This window comes from Chiloscyllium plagiosum, unplaced genomic scaffold (assembly GCF_037043375.1).
Source record: "Chiloscyllium plagiosum isolate Xiang-an unplaced genomic scaffold, Cpla_swu_hap1 HiC_scaffold_20, whole genome shotgun sequence".
NCBI lineage: Eukaryota > Metazoa > Chordata > Chondrichthyes > Orectolobiformes > Hemiscylliidae > Chiloscyllium > Chiloscyllium plagiosum.
In genome coordinates, this window is record NW_028270158.1 from 32,434,824 (window position 1) to 32,456,114 (window position 21,291).

At 43.8% G+C, this 21,291-nt stretch overlaps 1 protein-coding gene across 2 annotated transcripts in view; it reads left to right on the forward strand.

Annotated features, from left to right (window-relative positions):
• The first annotated feature begins 2,980 nt into the window (after positions 1-2,980).
• LOC122560712 (heparan sulfate glucosamine 3-O-sulfotransferase 4) overlaps positions 2,981-21,291 on the forward strand; it is a 162,458-nt gene continuing 144,147 nt past the window's right edge. For both annotated transcript variants that reach the window (XM_087998086.1, XM_043711664.2), the window contains exon 1: positions 2,981-3,877. In XM_087998086.1, coding sequence (XP_087854212.1) covers positions 3,372-3,877 — 506 coding nt within the window. In that variant the 5' untranslated portion in view covers positions 2,981-3,371. The remainder of the gene's footprint in view (positions 3,878-21,291) is intronic.

Below are 21,291 nucleotides of genomic sequence, written 5' to 3' on the forward strand. Positions count from 1 at the left end.
GAGAAAAGTGCACTGAGGAAGCCGAAAGAGATAAGAACTGGAGAGGGAGAGTGCGGAATAAATGTTTAAAAAAGGAGGGAGTAAGAAAGAAAATGAATCAGTGGTTGGAGCAAGAGGTGAGGGGATAAAGTATAATATTGAAAGAAAGGATGTAAAAGAAATTAAGAAAAATAAAGGGAAAAGACAAGCATGAAGGAACAGTAGATGAAAAAGATGGTGAGGGGATACAGAGCGAGAAAGGAGTGCAGATGGAGATTAATGTGGGTCTCCATTGCTGATTACTTCCAATCCATTTGTTGCTGCAGTCTAGGCCAGGCTGGTATCAGCACAATATTTAGCAGGATTTATCACCACAAACTTTACATTTTCAAACACAAATCGAGGATTTCAAGCCTTGACATCTTGTTTAATCTCACATCATCCCACTTCAGCTATCCAAATACAACTTTATATAAGGAAATCTTTGAGAGATTCCAAACGGTTTAATGTGGATTTCTCAAATTATTGCAGCAGTTAAGCCTTTAGTCTCTCCTTCCTTGATAAGAATGTGAAATGATAATTAATGTTTCATCATCAGAATAAAATTTAAAAGCAGGGCACAAATTAATGGTGATATACCAATATTGATGCAAAAATCTAAAATAATAGTAAAGAATAATTAAACTGTTTGCTCTTGTTACAGGTTCATGATTTCAAAGATTGTGAAATACTGGAGCATCTGAAGATGTGAGTGGAGCACTTTCTTGATGCAAGCAAGAGAATTTAACAGCTGGCAAAGAAAATGCCTAACAACTACAGGACAGTTAAGAATGGAGAATAACAACAGGAAGCAGGAAGATTCTTATCAATCTTAGGGAGAAAAATGACAGGAAAACAAAGATAGTCCCAAATCATCTCAGAGAAGCTGCAGGAAAACGCAAATATTACCCACCTAATGAGAGAAAAAGACTAAAGGAAAGCAGAAATAGTCCCAGGAGAATAGTTTTGCCTTCCCAGAGTTTCCTCCATGTAATTAGGGAATATTCTCATTGCAGTGATCAATGGAGTGGACAGGAGAGGTAGGAAAAGCGGGGATTGGAAGAGGGGAAGTGCAAGAGAAAGGCAAGATGAATGGGTAGAAAGTGGGAGAGAACTGAAGGGTGGGGAACAGATGAAAAGTGGAAAGAGAAAGGAAGTAGGGAAGGCAGATGGGAGAGGAAGATGAGGAGAGGGGAATGGAGTGGGGAAAAGAGGAGATGGGAGAGTGGAGAATAGGACAGGGAATGGGATGATAGGGGTAGGCATGAGGAGAGGTGAGGAGACTGAGATGATGGAAGGAAAGGACAATGAGAGGAAGAAGGAAGGGGCAGTGAGGGATAGGGAGGTGAGGGGAAGAGGTGGAGAGAGAAGAAAGAAGGAATGGTGAAAGGAATGGACTGTCAGGAGAAACAGGCTGGCAGGGAGAGGGCAGTCAGGAGGAGGTGGCGCCAGTAGGAGGGCAATGCAGGATTGGGTTGGATGGGGGGAAGGAGGTAATGACACAGAGGGGAAGGGCTGCAGGAGAAATGGCAGCATGAAAGGGGACCACAGGGGATGAGTGATGGGGAAGGATGGGAATAGGATGCTGTCATGGAGAGAGATGGAGGGGTAAAGGGAAGGGATTGTGGAAAGAGGCAGTGGGGATTGATTGGGCTGATACATGAGTCATTGACAGAATAGCGGGGGGGGGGGGGAAGGGTGTGAGAAAACAGAGATGGGAGAGGGGATTGGAAAAAGGTGGAAGGTGAGGAGGAAGACAGCGAGTGGGGGAGTAAGAGGGGGATGGAGGGAAGAGAATGTGAGGAGGGGTAGTGTTGGGGTGAGGTTAAGAAGTGGTGAATGACGAGAGATGAAGAGGGAGATGGGACAGCTGGGAGGGAAGGACAGAGGGGGAAGGGGTGAGTGAGGGTGGAGGATAAATGGGGAGGGTATATGAACAGGGATGGGGAGTCTTCAGGCGGAGATGGACTGGGAAATGGGAAGAAGGATACAGGAGAGAGTGAGAGATAGAAGATGGTTATTGGGTGGGGGAGGGGAGGAGGAGGAGCATGGAGAAAGGAGATGGGAGGGCGGATGAGAAATGATAGCAGAGAATGGGGGGAAGGAGAGTGGAGAGGCAGAGGCAACAGGAAGGGCAGGACTGACTGGGGTGGAGCTGAGGGATAGTGGGGGAGGAGGGGCAGAGGTGAGGGACAGAAGAGGGGAGGGGAGCAATGGGAAGGGACGGAGGGGCAGAGGTGAAGGGCTGAGGGATAGTGAGGAGGGGCAGGCAGGAGGGACCGTAGGCTGGTGGAGAGGGAAAGGAGCAGAGGAATGGTAAGGAGGGGGTGAGGGGAGGGACAGCGAGCAGAACCTGATGGGATAGGCAGGGAGGAAGGACAGAGGGGAGGGTCTGAGGGATAGTGAGGAGGGGCAGAGGGGGGGTCTGAGGGATAGTGAGGAAGGGCAGAGAGAGGGTCTGAGGGAGAATGAGGAGGGGCAGAGGGAGGGTCAGGGGCCAAAGAGAGGGTCTGAGGGAAAGTGAGGAGGGGCGGAGGGAGGGGATGAGGGGCAGTGAGGAGGGGCAGAGGGAGGGGCAGTGAGGAGGGGCAGAGGGAGGGGATGAGGGGCAGTGAGGAGGGGCAGAGGGAGGGGCTGAGAGATAGTGAGGAAGGGCAGGGGGAGCGTCTGAGGGATAGTGAGGAGGGGCAGAAGAAGGGTCTGAGGGATAGTGAGGAAGGGCAGAGAGAGTGTGTGAGGGATAGTGAGGAGGGGCAGAAGAAGGGTCTGAGGGATAGTGAGGAAGGGCAGAGAGAGTGTGTGAGGGATAGTGAGGAGGGGCAGAGGGAGGGTCTGAGGGATAGTGAGGAGGGGCAGGGGGAGGGTTGTTCGCTGTTAGTCGGCGGCTCTGTGCTGAGTGAGCAGCTGGGAGGAGCAGGATTTACTGAGTGTGTTCCAGCAGGGACAGGGACAGGGACAGTGTCAGTGTCTCCGGGAGGGGCAGGGGGAGCCGGAACCCCTCTGACACCGGGCTGTGTCCTGTCTGGAAGCGGTGGGTGCAGGTGGACGGTGTGCGCGGAGCTGAGACAGACCGCGGTCTGGGAGAGAAGGGGACGCTGTTACCCGGAATAAGGAGCCCGAGGCTGGGAAGGAGAGAGAGAGAGAGAGAGGCAGTCCGATTCCCGAATGGCCACCTGCTTTGGGGAACAGCTGCTGCTGGCGGAGTGGAGGTTGGTGTGCAGTAAGAAAGGATAAATCCGAGAATCATTTCGCTGCTCGGGATTAGATGGGGACAGTTCATTGCAAAGGTTCATGCAACATTCGGAGTGAGAAGATGTCTCTGCACTGTCCTTTGAACAGCACTGCTGTGAGAAATGGCTTTCTGCTCCAGCCCCACAGTCCATTCCTATAAACTCTCCCAGCGGCTGCTGTTCGGCTTCACCCTGTCTCTGTCCCTCACCTATGTCTGCTACACTTTGCTGAGTTGTTACACCTCCCTGCAGTTCCCGGTGACCCAGGGCAGTGAGCACAAGGCGGGCAGTGTTGGAGAGCCTCCCGGGGCCAGGCTGTGGCTGGGCGAGAGTAGCCCCACGTTCCAGGCGCTGGGCAGCGAGAGCCCAGCCGAGGTGGCCACCGTGCACAGCTGGCTACTGGACAGGGAAGGCCAGGAGTCCAGCACCACGGACGAGGAGCTGAGCCGCAGCAACAGCACGCCGGACTTCGGGCTGCAGCGGCTGCCTCAGGCTATCATCATCGGGGTGAAGAAGGGAGGTACCCGGGCGCTGCTGGAGGCCATCCGGGTGCACCCGGACGTCAGGGCGGTCGGTGTGGAGCCACACTTCTTCGACAGGCATTACGACCGGGGTCTGGAATGGTACAGGTAAGCTCCCACTCCTCCCCATCAGTCCTCCTCCACCACCAGCACTACCACCACCTCACCTTCACATCTCCTGGCTCTCTCTGTGCACTTCAGTCTAGAGCTCCATTAGCATGCACTCAGTCTGCACCCACACCGGGCATTTTCACACACACCCCCCCCACACACTCCTGTGGGGAATTCTACCCCCTTGTTTTTTTTTAAGCTTCCAGTCCTGTCCAGGGAAAGTGTCACCCTTTACTTTGAAAGGATTGGTGAATGTTAGCCCGGGGGCTGTTCAGAGTGGGAGCAGGGCGCTGTTAGCATTTCCCTGCTCAGCAGACAGCGGCGCCTCCCTCTAACTGACAGCAGGGCTGGCTAGGAACATGCTTCTGTTCTGTAACTTGCTGAAAGCCACTCGAGCACAGCCCGTGCTCATTCACCGGTCTCCAAAAGACCCATTCAAATGAGTGGCCCTCCGGTAAAAAGAGATGGGACCTCCAGATGCTGCCGACATTCTAAAGGCTGTAGTGTCCTAATTGCGAGGGGAGCACCCATTCTCATCCCCCCCCCCCCCCCCTCACTCCCATTCCCATTCCCATTCCCACTCAGCTGGGTCTGGGTTCCGAGCGGGAACTCGGGGCAAAGTTACAAGACTTGAGATCGAAGGGCAAACCCAGAGGTGACCACAGGAGATGCGTCTTGTTTGGGAGAAGGCAGCATCAGTGTTTGCCTCTGAACGAAATGGCTGTGAATGTTCAACCTTTTTTCAGTTTCCTTTCCAAGTGCATTAGGTACAGAGGGATTGTAATGGGGAAAGAAGAGTCCGTTTATTTTGCCTGGTTGGGGAATGGGAGGTGGGGGGTGAGGTGGGACACAGCTCATTTGGTGTTGGTGCGCTTGTGAACAATATATTCACTCCAGGTAGCACATGGGGTAAGACTAATGAAGCCGCGTTTGTTCTCCTTGGGACAGCTCAGGTTCATAATGGAAGCTTTGGCAGGAGGGTCTACAATTAGGAAGAGTTTACAGTGACGGGAGGAATAGGAACTGGAGGACACCAATTTCACATAATTGGTAAAAGACCAGTGGGCAAATCTGGAGCTGGAGTTTTGTAAGGCGGCAAATGGTTGAGCTCAGGGTGAAAGGGGATAAGCAAAAGCAGTGGTAACTTTCAAAACGAAATCAAATAAATATTTGAAGGCAAGATTTGGCGGGTTATGCAGAAAGGGCAGGGCAATGGGATAGTGTTTGCACATGGGGCTATAAGCTTCATTGTGCACAATCTTAAGATCTCAGCTGCCCTCCCACTGTGCTTGTGTTATCCTACAGGCTGTACCCTGACCAATGAGGACGTGTTGGGTTTCCCTGTCTCTGCCCGTGTGTAGGACTTGCTCTAACAAACCCTGCGAGTGCTGGGATGAAGTCATACCCACCATCCACATGAAGAGCTCACATTGAGCTCACAGCTTCCACCTTGATTCTCGCCAAACCCATTTCCGTGATCACTCTCAAAGCCGGAGACTCGGCTCGGATTAGCTCCAGCTAGTCAGGGGAGATAAACAAAAGGAATGAGATAAATAGAGTAAAACAGAGTAAGGGAAAAGGGACGACGCTCTGCCTGAGGTTGGAGCGAATGAGAGAGAGATTGTCAAATTACCATCCTCTTTTTGATTAGTTTTGTGGCCTTACATTCTCCCCCACCCAGCCATCCCGTGACCCCAGCACTATAACCTCATTGAAGCCTACAGCTGTCTGAGCACATTGCATTCCCCCCAACTTGCTCTTTCCCGCCCTCTATGTTGTTCACCCAACCATTGTGCCTTCAGCTGTTGAGGCTGAAGTTCTGGATTTCCAGCCAACCCTCACCCACAAAAACAAATCCTGCTTCCCTCCATTACTTTAAAATGATGTTTGAAACCTATCCTGTTGACCAGGGTTTTAATCGTTTGTCTTGTTCGTTCTTTGCGTTGTTCAGCATCAGGTTTTGTTTCATGAACATCTTAGGATAACTTACCGCATTACTGGTGCTACGTAAATGCAACTGTGATTGTTCCAAATGCTGAGTTACTTTGAGAGGACCAGTCCCACCTCCCTGACCGTATGGGTAACTAGTATTCTCCCTAACCCTTTGAGTAGGCAGTTTGTATCTTCCTGACTTCTAAACTGTGATCTAATCCACATGCCCAGAAAAACACCAGTCCCAGCTTCTGGTTTGAGGTAGATCATCATGAAAAAAAACAAAGATTATTGGCTATGAAGTATGTTGGGTATCCTAAGGATATAAAAATTGCTATATTTTTCTTTTGTTGTTGGAAATTCCAGAGCAGACAGTAACACAAAAGTATGGCAGGATTTAGACATGGTTTTAAAAAAATGCAGCTTGTTGTCATGACGACTTGGAACTGTTTGCCAGGTCATTGCAAGCTATGGTTCAAGAGAAGCACTATCACAAAAATGGAACTTTTCTAGAAATAATTCACTGCTTATTCTGTCTGTCACGCTTCTTTCACATGTTTGTTGTGGTTGATAGCTGTAAGTGTAAATTTTTGGATGGCTGAGGAAAACTGAAAATATTTGGCCTTGGCTGGTACAGTGAGGTGATGCTGAAAAGGCAAGTGAGGAGAGCTAAGCTGCTGTGACTCCCTCATCCCATTTCCTACCTAGACCCAGGAGTTGGTTCCAGCTGCAGTGTCCTATTTCCTTCGCCAAGGCCAATCAGACTGAACTTGCCAGCCAATCAGCACCCACTTCTGCAATATAAATTAGCATGAACTTTGACATTCTTCTATTTGTTCTGATGTGCAAGACAAAATGATTTGGTAAAGTGCCTCCCTGTTCAAGTATTTATATTCCATTATTTGTTTCTCCCAGTTGAGCTAATTAAATAATGTGAAGAAGAGTTTTTTTTAGATTAAATTACTTAGCCCAAGTCCACACCGACCCGCCGAAGCGCAACCCACCCAGGCCCATTCCCCTACATTTACCGAGCAAATCCTGCAAGTCTCAAAAGAGAGAGGGCTAATTTTATTGTAGCTGAAAAACATTAAGCCAAGAATCAAAGTCTAGTAGAGCAGGACATAGCCAAGGTGAAGATCAAAGTCTTTGTTCAAACACTTGGACTAAACCTCCTTAGCTTTCTTCAATCAGGTGGGAATAGATCATTATCTCAAGTTTCTGCACAAGACTATAATTGACCATTTCTGATATCAGACTATGTTGCACACTTTCTAAGGCTTTACATTTCCTGTAGTCTTCCAGCATCAAACTTGGCAACTGTCATTGCTGAAAATTGTACATGCAAACAGAAAATGTAGAACTGGTTAAATATGGGTTACAACATATCACAGGAACCCCAGATTGTTCAGGCTGATACTGTATCATCATCATCTTTCTGCTATCCTGCTTCCCTGTCTTTCTCATTTCTCACTTTCCACACGGTCTTCACAGTCAGCATTAGAGATGGGGGAGTTTGTATATGTAATTTTCTCCTGCAGCTTGGGGCTCTCCCTGAGTGTACAGAGGTGTAGAAGCACTTTATTATTGCTCCTTGCACAAGAGTTGAAATGGAGGAATGCCACTATTGTTATAGTTACTGTGATAGCTACACTGATGTAGTCTGACAGTGTTCTTGGGAGAGGCTGTGGAATAAGTATCAGCCTGGTTCATATAGCAGAGGACAAGGGTATGGAGGCAGCAGAGTTGTTTGATTAGATTCCCTACAGTATGGAAATAGGCCCTTCAGTCCAACAAGTCCACACCAACCCCTGACTAATGCACCTAACACTCTGGGGAAATTGACCATGGGCCAATTCACCTAACCTGCACATCTTTGGATTGTGGGAGGAAACCCACGCATATTTTGGGAGAATGTGCAAACTCCACACAGACAGTGTCCCAAGCCTGCAATCGAACTGGTCCCTGGCACTGAGAGGCAGCAGGCCACCGTGATCCCAAACTTTAGATTTGAAGACTTGAAGGAACCAGGAATGACTGAGGAAGGGAATGAATGCCACAGCTTGTAGGTCTGACAACATAATACATTGAAGTGAGAGTTTCCAGGATACCCTGAAGCTGAGGCAGAACACGAGAGGGAGATCCAGAGGAGTAAGAACGACACGTGCTGGAAATACTCTTCTGTGGGAACAGGAAACAAAAATTACACTTCAGCATTGTGATGTTAACACTGTTTCTCTGTCCACAGAAACTGCTTGGGCATTTCCAGCATTTTCTGTTCCCGTTTTGAATTTCCAGAGTCTCTTATGCTTATATATAAATTCCAGAAGAGAACTGACCACAAATGTGTTGATGAGCAAAGGGAGACAAGAAAGGTTACTGAGAATGTCATGTTGCAACTTTGGCATGAGAGCTGATGGCTTATCGGGTAGCCAGCTGCTCTTTGGTTTCTGTTCTGATATTATATTCCTGTTCCTACAGTGTTTTATTGAATTCAACCCAAAATGCATAGAGCTTTTGAGGAATCACCTTACATTCACTTAACTAAAGGTGGCATTCATGTATTGCAGAGCTTGCTGCCTCTATGCACTTCCTATTACGTGCTTCACTCCCCATACCCAACAATCAGCAGTTTAGTCATTTGAATTCAAGAGATCAGACTACCGTGAATCACTGCTAACGTACATATACTCAGAGTAAACTCACACCAACACTCTGGGTCACAAGTAAAGGGTCTGGAGAGTGAATCGCATTAATTTTTGACCCAGGCCCATTATGAGTCTGCCTCCATGCTGTGTGCATGTGATTGGTGATTTGATGGTTACGGATTTGCATGTCAAATATTTTAGATTAGATTACATTACAGTGTGGAAACAGGCCCTTTGGCCCAACAAGTCCACACCGACCCGCCGAAGCGCAACCCACCCATACCCCTACATTTACCCCTTACTTAACACTACAGGCAATTTAGCATGGCCAGTTCACCTTCTCTGCACATCTTTGGACTGTGGGAGGAATCCGGAGCACCCGGGGGAAACCCACGCAGACACGGGGAGAACGTGCAAACTCCACACAGTCAGTCGCCTGAGGCGGGAATTGAACCCGGGTCTCTGGCGCTGTGAGGCAGCAGTGCTAACTGCTGTGCCACCGTGAATTATTATCAAGATGTATAAACTGGTTTCTCAAAGTGAGGGTTATATGCGCCTCTCACTTTGCTGTACATCGTTTAAAATTATACGGCTCGTATCTCTACTGAAGTTAATCCAGCTCCAACAAACCACCATTTAACAATTCCTCTGCCCAGTGCCATGTTATTTACTGTCTGCAGTTCTACAATGAGAATCCAGCTGTTACACAATTGCTCAGTAACTTCATCCTACCCTAAGCACCTTGTGCTAATGACTGTATCATTCCTGAAATTTAGTAAGCGTTCCTTGCTCGGTACTCATTATGCCATGGGAAGAGATTCCAGTTTGCTGTTATTTGGTAAATAAGGCACATGTAAGCCTGAGAATTGGCAAGTTTGTTTTTGTACTTGCATAGAAATATAATTGTCAATGTGAGCCCATGTGAGGGCTTGAGGATCCCACTATAGCGTCTGACTGCTGTCAAATTATGCTGTGTTCTCTTCTGAATTGCTGTCTCCCTGGTATACTGTAGTCATTTCCCATATTGTATGAATGTGCTTTAACATTCTTGCTAATTGACCATCTCCAGCTGTCGATGGTGAGCTTATTGAATGCTGGCCTTTCGGCTCAAGCCCAAGTTTGTGCAAACAAATGAAAGTCTTCTCCATCTGCTTGGACTGAGGACTTAGTCAAATGAATTTGTGTTATGTTCACCCCAGTTCCAAATATACTGCCAACTGGCACTAAATTGTCACTTTCAATCCATAAAAACTGCAAGATGACTGATGTGGGAAATGGAGAATGGGACTCTTCATGAGGTTTTGTCAGCACCTCCTGCTGGTGAGAAGCAAGTGTGACATGACCAATCAATCAGAGCATTAAAATGTATCTGCAGCGCTCTCTGATCAAATGTAGATCATTCTATTGCACCCTTCCCCCTTGTTCAATGCCAGATTCAAAGAAAAATATAACGCATGTAGCGGAGATAGATTATGGTGTGAAAAATCACTGAAACCTCACATAGCATAACACTCAAAGCCTGATTAAACATTTGCCTCATGCCAGATAACACCAACTGGTACAGCCAAAGCTTTTGGCACCTTGAAGCCTTCAACCTGTTCTAATTTAAGTCAGTTAAGCAGCAGGCTTGGCAATGCATTTAACCCATAACAGTCCAGAAGGGAAACTGTTTCCTACACTCACATAATAAATGCTTTTCTAGAATTCAACAGGGCAAATAATCTCAGGGTTTAGGAATCACAATCCTCTTATTTCAAGCTCTCAGAATCAACATCAAAGGATAGGGTGTAGAACTGTTTAAAGACAGAATAAAGCTTTCTCTATGCTCGCTCAATATTAATTCTCAATGCAGGTACAGCATTTGATAGATAAATAGTAATACTCCCTCAACACTGTCCACTCAAATGCTTTCGGGGGGTACAGCACAGGTTAGATGCAGAATAAAGATCCCTCTACCATGTCCCATTAAACATTAACCATATTTATTGATTGATTAATTTGTTAACTAGAAATGGTAGGTCAGGTGGTGTCAAACTGTAGCGAATGGTTATTTCTGCAGACCACAGTAATTCCAGACAATTGCATCAACAATGAAGTTCTAGAGACTGAGGAACTTCGCCTCAGTGTTGTTGAGCTGGAGACTGAACTGCAGACATTTAGAAATTCAAGGAAGGAGAGACTTATGGAGATGTTATTCCATGAAGTAGCGAAACCCCTTCAGTTAGTCAAATTTTAGCATTGGTCAGTGACAAGGGAATATGAGTTCTAGTCAGGCTGGTTACTACACCCAAATGTAGCATCCTCCCTCCAGAAACAGTGTAATTATAGAACCAGGCTGCTCAGTGGTGGGAAAGACTTTAGAAAAAAATTATTCAGGGGAAAGGAAGTAACAGTCAGTTATGCAAATGTGGGTTAATTAATGAAAGCTGGCATGGATTCATTAAGGATAAATTGTATTTAACCCTAACTTGTAATTGAGCTTGTTTTTTGTGAGAAACTGAGGGTTGGTGAAAGTAATGAGATTGTTTGGACATATGTGTACTTCCAGGAGACATGCACTGAAATAAGCGAGATGAGAAGGTGTGAATTGGCTATGTGTAAGTATACAGAACAGTGGTGTATGGTTGTTCTTTTGGACTGGAGTAAGGTATTTACAGAACAACCTCGATTATCCGAACGAGCGAGGCAGGGAGTATTTTGTTCAGATAACTGTTCGGATAACGTTTTTATGGGACCTTGAGATCCTGTTCGGATAATCCGAAATTCGGATAATTGGTCTGTGGATAACAGAGGCTGTTCTGAAATGGGGTTGCCCACTTAATATGTTAACAACCCAGATAAGAAAGCACAAGTCAAGATTTCAAAATGTGTCAGCGACACAAAACATGAAAGTTTTGGGAATTGTGAGGAGGTGATTTTTAAGGGAGTGGGCAAAGGTCTGGCAGATGGAATATAACGTTAATAAATGTGAAGTCATCCATTTTGATAGGAGTAACAGTAAAAAGGACTATTACTTGAATGATATTAAGTTACAGCATGCTTCTGTGCAGAGACACCTGGGTGTCCTTGTGCATGAATCGCAGAAGGTTGGTCTGTAGGTACAACAGGTAATTAAGAAGGCAAATGGAATTTTGTCCTTCATTGCTAAAGGGATTGAGTTTAAAAGCAGGTAGGTTATGTTGCAGCTGTACAGGGTGCTGGTGAGGACACACCTGGAGTACTGCATGCAGTTTTGAGAAAGGATATACTGGCACTAGAGGGGCTGCAGAGGTGGTTCACTAGGTTGATTCTGGAGTTGAGGAGAGACCTGAGTAGACTGGGATTATATTTCTTGGAATTCAGAAGGATGAGGGGGAATCTTATAGAAACATGTGAAATTATGAAGGGAATAGATGAGATAGCTGTAGAGAGAATGTTTCCACTGGCAGGTGAAACTAGGACAAGAGGGCATAGCTTCAACATTAGGGGAGCAGGTTTAGGACTGAATTGAGATGGAACTTCTTCACCCAGAGGGTTGTGAATCTATGGAATTCCCTGCCCACTGAAGCAGTTGATGCTACTTCAGTGAACTTTTTTAAAGCTAAGTTCGGTATTTTTTGAACAGTAAAGGAATTAAGGGTTAAGGTGAGAGGGCTAGTGGAGCTGAGTCCGTGAAGAGGTCAGCCATGATCTTAGTGAATAGTGGAACAGGATTGAAGGGCCAGATGGCCTACTCCTGCTTCTAGTTCTTATGTTCTTATGGTTCATAAACCTCAAGAGGACAGAGACAGGATGCTGAAAAAGGTGGACAAGTGGCAGATGAAGTTTGCTGCAGAGAAGTGTGATGTGATTCATTTTGTTGGAAGAATTAAAGCCATAGAAATTAAGGATATGAGAGCAGGAGTGGGCCATTTGGCTGATTTTTGGTTGTGGTCTCAACTCCGCTTTCCTGCCCCCCTCTTGCAGACGTACACAGTCACACGTACTATAACTCTTGACTCCCTGTTGATCAAAAGTCTCTGTTACTCTACTTTGAACAAATTCAGCTCTCCAGCTTCCATTGCTTGCTGGGAAAGAGAATTCCACATAGCGATGACCCTCTGAGAGAAACCTCTTCTTTTCATCCCCACCTGAAGATGAAGGCCTCTTATTCTGTGGTGTTTCCACAGTTCCACTATCCCTCTCACCAAGAAACATCCTTCTGATATCCATCCTATCAAGTCCCCTCAGAATTTAATATGTTTGAATAAAATAACTTCTCCGTCTTCCAAACATCTACAAATATAGGCCCAGTTTATAATTTATTATAAAATAAATCTTTCGTCTTGGCAATGTGTTGACTGTATCTTCTTTAAACTGCTTCTAATGGAGTTAGCCATGTTTTTTCAAATAAAACAGGGCTGAAATAAGGAAGCCAAAACAGTACACAGGATGCCAGATGTGTTCTCCTCAAAGTCTTGTCCAGCTTTCTACTTTGGTATTTTATTCCTCTTACAATAAGTAGCAACATTTCATTCCACTCTTTAGTCACTTGCCAATCTCTAACTTGTTATGCTTAATTTCCTCGGACTCCTGGATCCCTCTGCACCATCAAGTTCAATAATCTAATAGAATCCCAAGTGTTGAAACGGGCAATCAGTCCAACTTTCCAAAGAGCATCCCACCCAGACGCACCTTTCTACCCTATCCCTGCAATCCCCAAGGCTAATCCACAAAACCTACACATCCCCAGACACTCGGGGCAATTTAGCATGGCCAATCCACCTAACCTACCCATCTTTGGACTATAGGAGGAAACCCACACAGACATGGGGAGAACAGGCAAACTCCACACAGATGTTCACCCAAAGCTGGGATTGAACCTGGGTCCCTGGCACTGTGAAGTAGCAATGCTAGCCACTGTGCAGCCCTGTGTGCAATTCTGGCCACCCAATTATAGGAAAGATATTATTAAACTGGAGAGGATTCAGAAAAGATTTGCCAAGATGTTGCCAGGAATAGTGGGTTTGAGTTAGAAAGATAGACTGGAAAGGCTTGGGACCTTTTTCACTGGAGCATAGGAGGTTGAGGGCTGACCTTATTGAGGTTTATAAAATCATGAGGGCAAAGATAAGGTGAATGAAAAATGTCTTTTTCCTAGGGTGGGGGAGTTCAAAACTAGGAAGCATATTTTTAAGGAGAGGGAGAAAGATTTTAAAAAGGGGCAACTTTTTTTTATACAGAGTGGATTGTATGTGGAATGAGCTACCAGGAGAAGTGGTAGATGTATGTACAGTTACAACATTTAAAAAGGATATTTGGATAAGTTCATGAATAGGAAAGGTTTGGAAGGATATCTGCCAAATACAGGAAGGTGGAATGAGTTGAGCTCGGGAACATGATCGGGGTGGACAAGTTAGACCGAAGGGCCTGTTTCCATGCTGTCTGACTATACCTGTCTCTATTATCATGGACAGGAGGAGAAATAAATTATCTTTATTGTTTTTCTCTTCTGTCTGTAACAGAGTTAAATTTTAACTTGTTTTTCATTTTCTTTCCTTTCCCTTGCAAAATAAGATGTATTATGTTCCCCATTTTCCAGCAAATATTCTCCATTCATAAAATTCAATTATTAAATCTCTTCTCACCTTAAAAATGTGCCCCAAGTCTTAAAATCCCCCATCCAAGGGAAAAGGCAACTACCCTTAACTATTTATACTTCCCATTATTTTAGAAACTTCTGTAAGGACACCTCTCAATCTCCTTTGCTCCAGTGGGGGAAAAAGAAATCCCAGTCTATCCAGCCTTTCTTTATAACTCAAACCTTTATATCCAATAACATTCTGGTAAATCTCTTCTGAAACCTTTAGCTTAACAACATCCTTCCTATAACTGGGTGACTTGAACTGGACACAGTGCTCCAGAAGTGGCCTCAACAAGGCCCTGTCCAACCTCAACATGACACCCCAACTCCTGTACTCAAAAGGCTAAGTAATGAAGGCAAGGGTGCCAAATGCCTTTTTAACCACTGTGTGAAGCAAACTTGAAAGAATTATGTGCCTGCACCCCTAAGAAAATAAGTCACAATTATGAATTACATTTTTAAAAATTGGCATTAAATACAAGTTGCTGTTAAATGGCGATCCTTTCGGTTGTCTGGTCACAGATGTCCCTTTTACAGGAGGTCAGATGCAGTTGAATTTTACACTAATTACAAACTGGAAGTTAGTTCACTTTGCCGACCACTAGAAGATTCTTTCTGGAATACAAAGTTTTGAGAGATTGAGGTCAGTATTAGTTAAGCATAGATCTGCTTTGCTCATTTCTCTTCTAGTTTAAAAAGCAGACCAGCAAATAAGTCACAGCTACATAATTAAAACTATTTTCAAACAACCATTTTCAGTCACATGGCTGGGATTCTTGTTTGAGGCATTCACACCATTCACACCATCTCCAACATAATGAGTTTCATGAGTTTCCTTTCCTATCACTGCATGGTAGGGTGGGGGCAACCCATTGCCTGTAACTGTGTTTTGTTAGCTTGCCTGGACTGTCTATGCAATACCAGGAATGTGACATTCTAGGAGGATGGTGTCAGCTTTTGTCCCCTGGTTACTGCTGATCAGAACTTTATAGAAACTGGGCAACTAGCATCATGAAGTCAGTAAAAGTTATGTCGTCAGTCCAACAAAGAAATATAGTTTTTTTTTTAAAAAAGAATGTTACTGTTGGTATTAACCTACTTAAAATAGTTGTAGCTTTTCTATTCCTATAATGAAAGTGATCCTACATTATATGCCATCTGCCAGTTTTTGTCCATTTACTTAGCCAATCTATATTCCTTTGAAGACGGTGTCCTCTTGGACTAATTTTCCTATTCATTTAGCTACTATACATTCAATCACTTCATTTAAGTCACTGATATCATTTGTCAATATTTGAAGCCCTAGTATGGATTCCTGTCTCACTCTACTAGTTATAGCTTGTCTACCAAAAAAAAACATTAATCCCTACTCTCTGCATCCTATCAACTAACCAGTTCTTTATCCATGCTGAAACATTATCTCTGTACCCTTTGCTGTTATCTTGCACAGTCACTTTTGGCTGCAAATTGACCCAGGTATATTGGTGTACAAATCACGAGAGGTGGTCCAATAGGCCTGTGCCCGAAACGTCGAATCTCCTGTTCCCTGGATGCTGCCTGACCTGCTGTGCTGTTCCAGCAATAAAGTTTCAACTTTGATCTCCAGCATCTGCAGACCTCACTTTCTCCTCTGGTCCAATAGGTTATCAGAGTGGTTTATAAAGTAGTATCTTGGACTTTATAAATAGGGGAGGAGAGTACAATGGATGAAACTTGGTTCAAACCTATTGAACACAATTTTTTGGCCTCAAAACCACAGAGAGCAAAAAAGCTTTGCAAGAATAGTTGAAAGGATGAGGAACTTCAGTAATGTAGATAGAGTTGAGAAGTTGGGGCTATTGTCCTTGGAGAAGATAAGGATAAACTCTGCAGCAGAGTAGATAGGGAGAAACTATTCCAGCTGGTGTATGAATTGCGAATGAGGGCACTGATTTAAAATGATTGTTTCGTGTTACCTTTTGCCAAAAAAAAAACACCTTGTATTAAGTGAGTAATTAGGATTGGAATAGATTGAGAACCCAGATTAAAAACATGATTTTTAAAAGAAATTTGTAGAGTTATCTGGAGGAATAAATTGTAGAGGAAAAGGCAGGGGTGTGGGACTGGATGAGTTGTTTTGGCTAGGTGCCACCTCAGAAAAGAGGAATGGGATTCGGAATGTACTGATGGAGAAGTTTTTTGTGTCTCAGTTTGATGAACAGGTTGAGGTACTTGTTGCAAGATGAATGGGGGAAATTGACGACGGTATATAGTGCCGGAGCCTATCAAGTGGGCAGAATGAAATGGTATGTGTTAGTGAAGGGGACCAGTAAAGTCAGGAGAATAGATGCTGTCTCCTGTCAATGATAAGAAGTTCTGACGGTTGTGTTGCCTGGTGCCGGGGTTAAAGCCATGTCTCTGAGTCTGGAGAGAAATTTGCATTGGGTTGGACCCAGTCCACAAAGGAATCGGCAAAATAGTCAGAATGTAGAATGATGTTTTGCTGAGAGTTTCAGGGTTCACAATCAAAATTAAAAGCAGGACCTGAAAAATAATCTCTGGATTATTGACCTTGAGCACATGTCAGCTCGCTAAGGGACAAACAGGTTAGAATGTTAAATGCAGAGCTGATGCAGTAGTATGGGAGACAGAGTTTCTCTTAATGGCCTTTGACACCTATACTAAGGAAAGAGTGATTGGTCTGTTTGTGTAGGCTCAGATTAAAATTGGCTGGCACTGGCATTGTAGCCAAATGAATAAGTAGTGCAGTAGATAATGTTTTTAAACAATTTTGGGGGAAATGAGGGATTTGGAAGAATTCAAGAAAGGGTACATCTAAACACACTAAGGGAAGTGTCAGGGTTATGAAGGAAAGCAATGTGAGAATAATTAGTATGGGTCAAAATGGACAGTGAGAGCTGGCATTTTCATTACTAAGATAATGTCAGGGAATTTAAAAAGGAAAAAATACATCAAAGCTAAATGTTCTGGATTGCACAAAGCATTCACAATAAATTGGATTCATTAAAGCACAGATAGAAATTAATGTGTTTAATTCAATACTTGACTCCATTGTCCTTGCAAATGACTGTTCACTCTCCCAGTACTTGGGCCTCAGCTATTTACAACCTATACAATCCAGAATGATGATAGAGGTAAGTGGGAAAGTAAGTGGTGAGGAGAATGTACAAAATTTGTTGGAGGTATATAGATAGACAGTTCAGGTGAGCAAGTATATAGCATATGGACTGCAATGTTGCAACGAGTTAACATTAAAATAGCTTAATGTTTTTTGAATGGTGAGAGATTTGGTAATATTTGTATTTGGAGGAGTGATCTAAATGTCCTTGTGCATGAAGCACAAAGTTAATATGCAGGTACAGGAAGCAGTTTGGTCGGCAAATAGAATGTAAACATTTGTCACAAAGGGATTGGAGTAGAAGGGTAAAAATAAAACTTACTACAATTGTACAGTTCAATGGTAAGCCCTCCGCCTGAAATTCTGTCTGCAGTTACCCAAGGAGGAGTGCATCAAAGATCTGTTTGGATAAAGGAAAGATTGAGTAGAGTAGGCCTGCATTCCATGTAGTTTAGAAGAATGAAAGACATAATTGAAACATAACATTCTTAAAGGGCTTAGCAGGATCGATGCTGAGAATTTCTTTTCCATTAGGAGATAACGAACACTGGGATGCAGCCTCACAATCGGGGGTAGGTATTAAGACAGAGATGCGGAGGAACACTTTCATTCAAAGGATTGTGAATCTATGGGATTCTCCACCTCACTGGGCTGTGGATGTTCTGTCATTGAGAACATTCAAGACAGAGGCCAACCAATGTATTGGTGTGCAGGAATTAATTAAGGAATATGGGGATAATTTGAGAAGGTGAGCGATTATCTTGTTGAATGGCTGAACAGAATTGAAGGGCCTGATGGTCTATACTGAAGCTACAATTTCATATCTTATGTATTCTTATGTTTAATCCCAGAGTAGGCACACCACTGGCTAAAGACAGAATGAAGCTCTCTCTAATGTCCCGATCTGCTTTATTGTATCAGTATGACATCTTTCATAACATATCTCAAGAAATCCAGAATCCTTTTGAGCATGACTTAAAGGCAGATTTTACTAATGCAGTCTAACAAATACATTCATTAAATTCATCCTTTAGTACCAATTAGTGCTAAAATCAGGCAAATTTTATCCATGGATTGATGCCATGTGGGAATTTTAAATACGTTGCCCGGAATCCATTTCTGACGTCACTCCGACAGGCAGTAAAGAGCAGAGACCTGCTTGCACCCCTGTGTCTGGACTGAATTGTAGCAGGTTCTGCGGTGGGTGGGGGGGGGGGGTACCAGGACACAGTTTAAACAACTGCACCACCCACACACCTAAACACTCATTTACAGTCACAGCAGGACCCAAATTGCAATAAATTGGCACAATAGATTTCATGTAGACTTTACTTTGGAATCACAAAGACATTTCACCATCATCACAAATTAGCAACTAATTGTTTTTCATAAATCTGTGTGGGTGTTTGTGAAAATTGTTCTTGCATGACTGTCTAAAATTAGTTAAGTCATATTAAGAAAAGCTTTTATCAAAACCACCCAAACTCCTTAATTAAATTCTAGTCTGTAGTCATTCCCAGCTATTTGTTAATGTGTATATATAGAAACCATCCACATCCTCAGTAGTCTATAATTCACTTCCAGGTAATTCAAACAGTGCCATGCTCCCTCTGTAATGCACTGAATGGTTATTCTAGTTTATGTGCTTAAGTCTGTAGAGTTGATTGAACTCACTACTTTATTTAAATCATATTAAAGTGGTGTATTATTTCAATGGAGAAAGATTGCAGAACTCTATGGTACAGAAGGGATTCGGTGTCCTGATGGTCCCAGGGAGTATACATGCACAACAAATGATTAGGAAAGCAAATAAAACATTGGAGTTTATTGCAAAGAAAATGGAATATGAAATTAAGGCTAGTTTTACTATAGTATATGGCATTGGTGCTATTCCATGATATTGAACTTATAAGATGCAAGCTAAATCTGTGAAAGCGGTAATATTCGGGTAATGGAGAGCTCCATAGAGTTGCAACATTTGACGTTTCCAAGTTTTAGAACATTAAATACTGCTCACGGAAAAGAGCAATGGCTTGTTACAAGGTTATCAAATAGGTCACTCAGTTTGGTTCAAGGATTACGGTGCAGTCACTTTAGTCAGTTGGAATCAGGGGTGATGTTTGCTACCTTAAGGCTGCATGTCAATTAGGTATTTAGGGGCAGAGTCTCCATCCCTGCTGTGGCTAGCCATTATGATGCCAGAAGAGTCCAGGGAGACAGGTGGAGTAGGGCTGGTGTAGGGGTCGAGGGCTCTGAGAAAGGTTTGGGAGCTGTAAAGACTCGAAGAAGCCATGTGCCATTAATAGTTCAGTGTAGCTGATAGCAAAGGTGAAGGAAACCCACAAGTAACTGAGTAAGAATAGAGTTTAGCGAAATGAAGGGGCAGTAGCAGCTGGGTGAAACTAGCTGTCTATGAAAAGACGTACAGTGAGTAGCTGCTGTGAGGGGGAGTCATCCTCTTGGTCAGTATAAAGCCAAGCTGTGCTCAGTCACATGTAAGTTAACCAGTGTGTGGTGGCTGACTTTAGAAAATGCAGAGTCATTAGGTGGGGACTCTGTGGGGCTTGGAAAAATAGTTATTTACTGGTTTATCTCAGTTACATTAAATTAGTAAAATGTCAAATTGAAACAGGCCCAAGAAAATAAATTAGTTTTCACCCTTAAAGTGAACAATATCCCTCACTTAGTCACTCAGTTCTGATATTGCCTCACTGTATTTTTCTTCTTCACCCTATCTAATCTAATCTAGAATACAGACAGCTTTACCTCGATTTCTAATGCTGTGAACATTTGCCAAATAGACCACCTCAAGTCAACAATAGCCATCGTGTACACAAACACCCCAACACATCAGTGAAATGTAGACTGTGTATCAGCCACATGTAAAAGTGCTGGAGAGATTTCACCAGCAATTCCTTTGCCACATTCTCTGGATTCAATGGGAAGGTTGTCAGTTCCACAGGCAGCCAGACCAAAACATCCCACAAGATCAATCACAATGGGGGTGACATGGCTAAAAAGTATTTCTCAACCTTGGTTTGCTCATCTCTCAAAAGGCCAGCGTTTTTGGGAGGTCTAAGAAAGTGTTATAAAGACATCCTGAGGCAATATTGACATTAGTGACTGGGAGAAGCTTGCCACCAATCACTGAAAATCATTAAACAGCATACTGCTTTGAGTCCAAACGCCTTAATGATCAAATAGAGCAGCAACAAGGAAGGAAACAAAGTAGGACAAGTCCTGCATTTCTGATCCACTGCCTCCTGGTACATCCTGCCCTGCCCATATAACCTTTGGGTTGAGAATTGGCTTGTTTTGTCATATGACGATCCACTGCTGACACCCACATCCTGAGTAGACATCCCCTCTCCAATCATGGGGCAACTGATGACTGTGATCAGTTCCATAGTGAAAGCTTCAGGATGTTTGCCCTGCTTTTGGCTCTAACTCATTGTCATTTTAATCTTGTCATGTGGCCCTTTGATCACTTCCCCTCAACTATCGGAAAGAGACCCTTTCTGTGTAAGAAGAAAGGCTAGAAATTGGAAGTAAAAAGAGGAAATGTTGGCAACACTACAGATGTGGCAGCATGTGTAGAAAAAGAACAGGAATTAATATTTTGTGTTTGTGATCTTTCATCAGGATATTGACATCATGTAATCAGCATGGTCCTAATAAGTCACCTGCTTGTTAAACTCACTCTTTGTGCTTCTTCATACAAGGTGATGAATACCTTCCCTTTCTTAAATGCCTAACGTGCTGCATATAGCATGGAGTCCTATACTACACACAATACCACAATTGTGCCTTTGACTAAGATTTAGTATGAACTCGTTACCACAGAGGAACCTTGATTATCCAAAGAACATGTGCAGGAGTATTTCATTCAGTTAATCAAATTCCAGATAATCAAATACCAGATAACAAAGTTTCGCCAAGCATCTGATATTCGGATAATCAAGGTTCCTCTGTATTTGGCTTTTAAACTCTATGCATCTTGTGAGAGAGCCTAAACGTACCCAAGCTTTTTTCCTAGCCTTATGAACTGAAATGCTGCTGCCAATATTTTCTGAACTCAAGACCCCAAAGTCCTGCTGCTGGTTTAGAGGTAGCA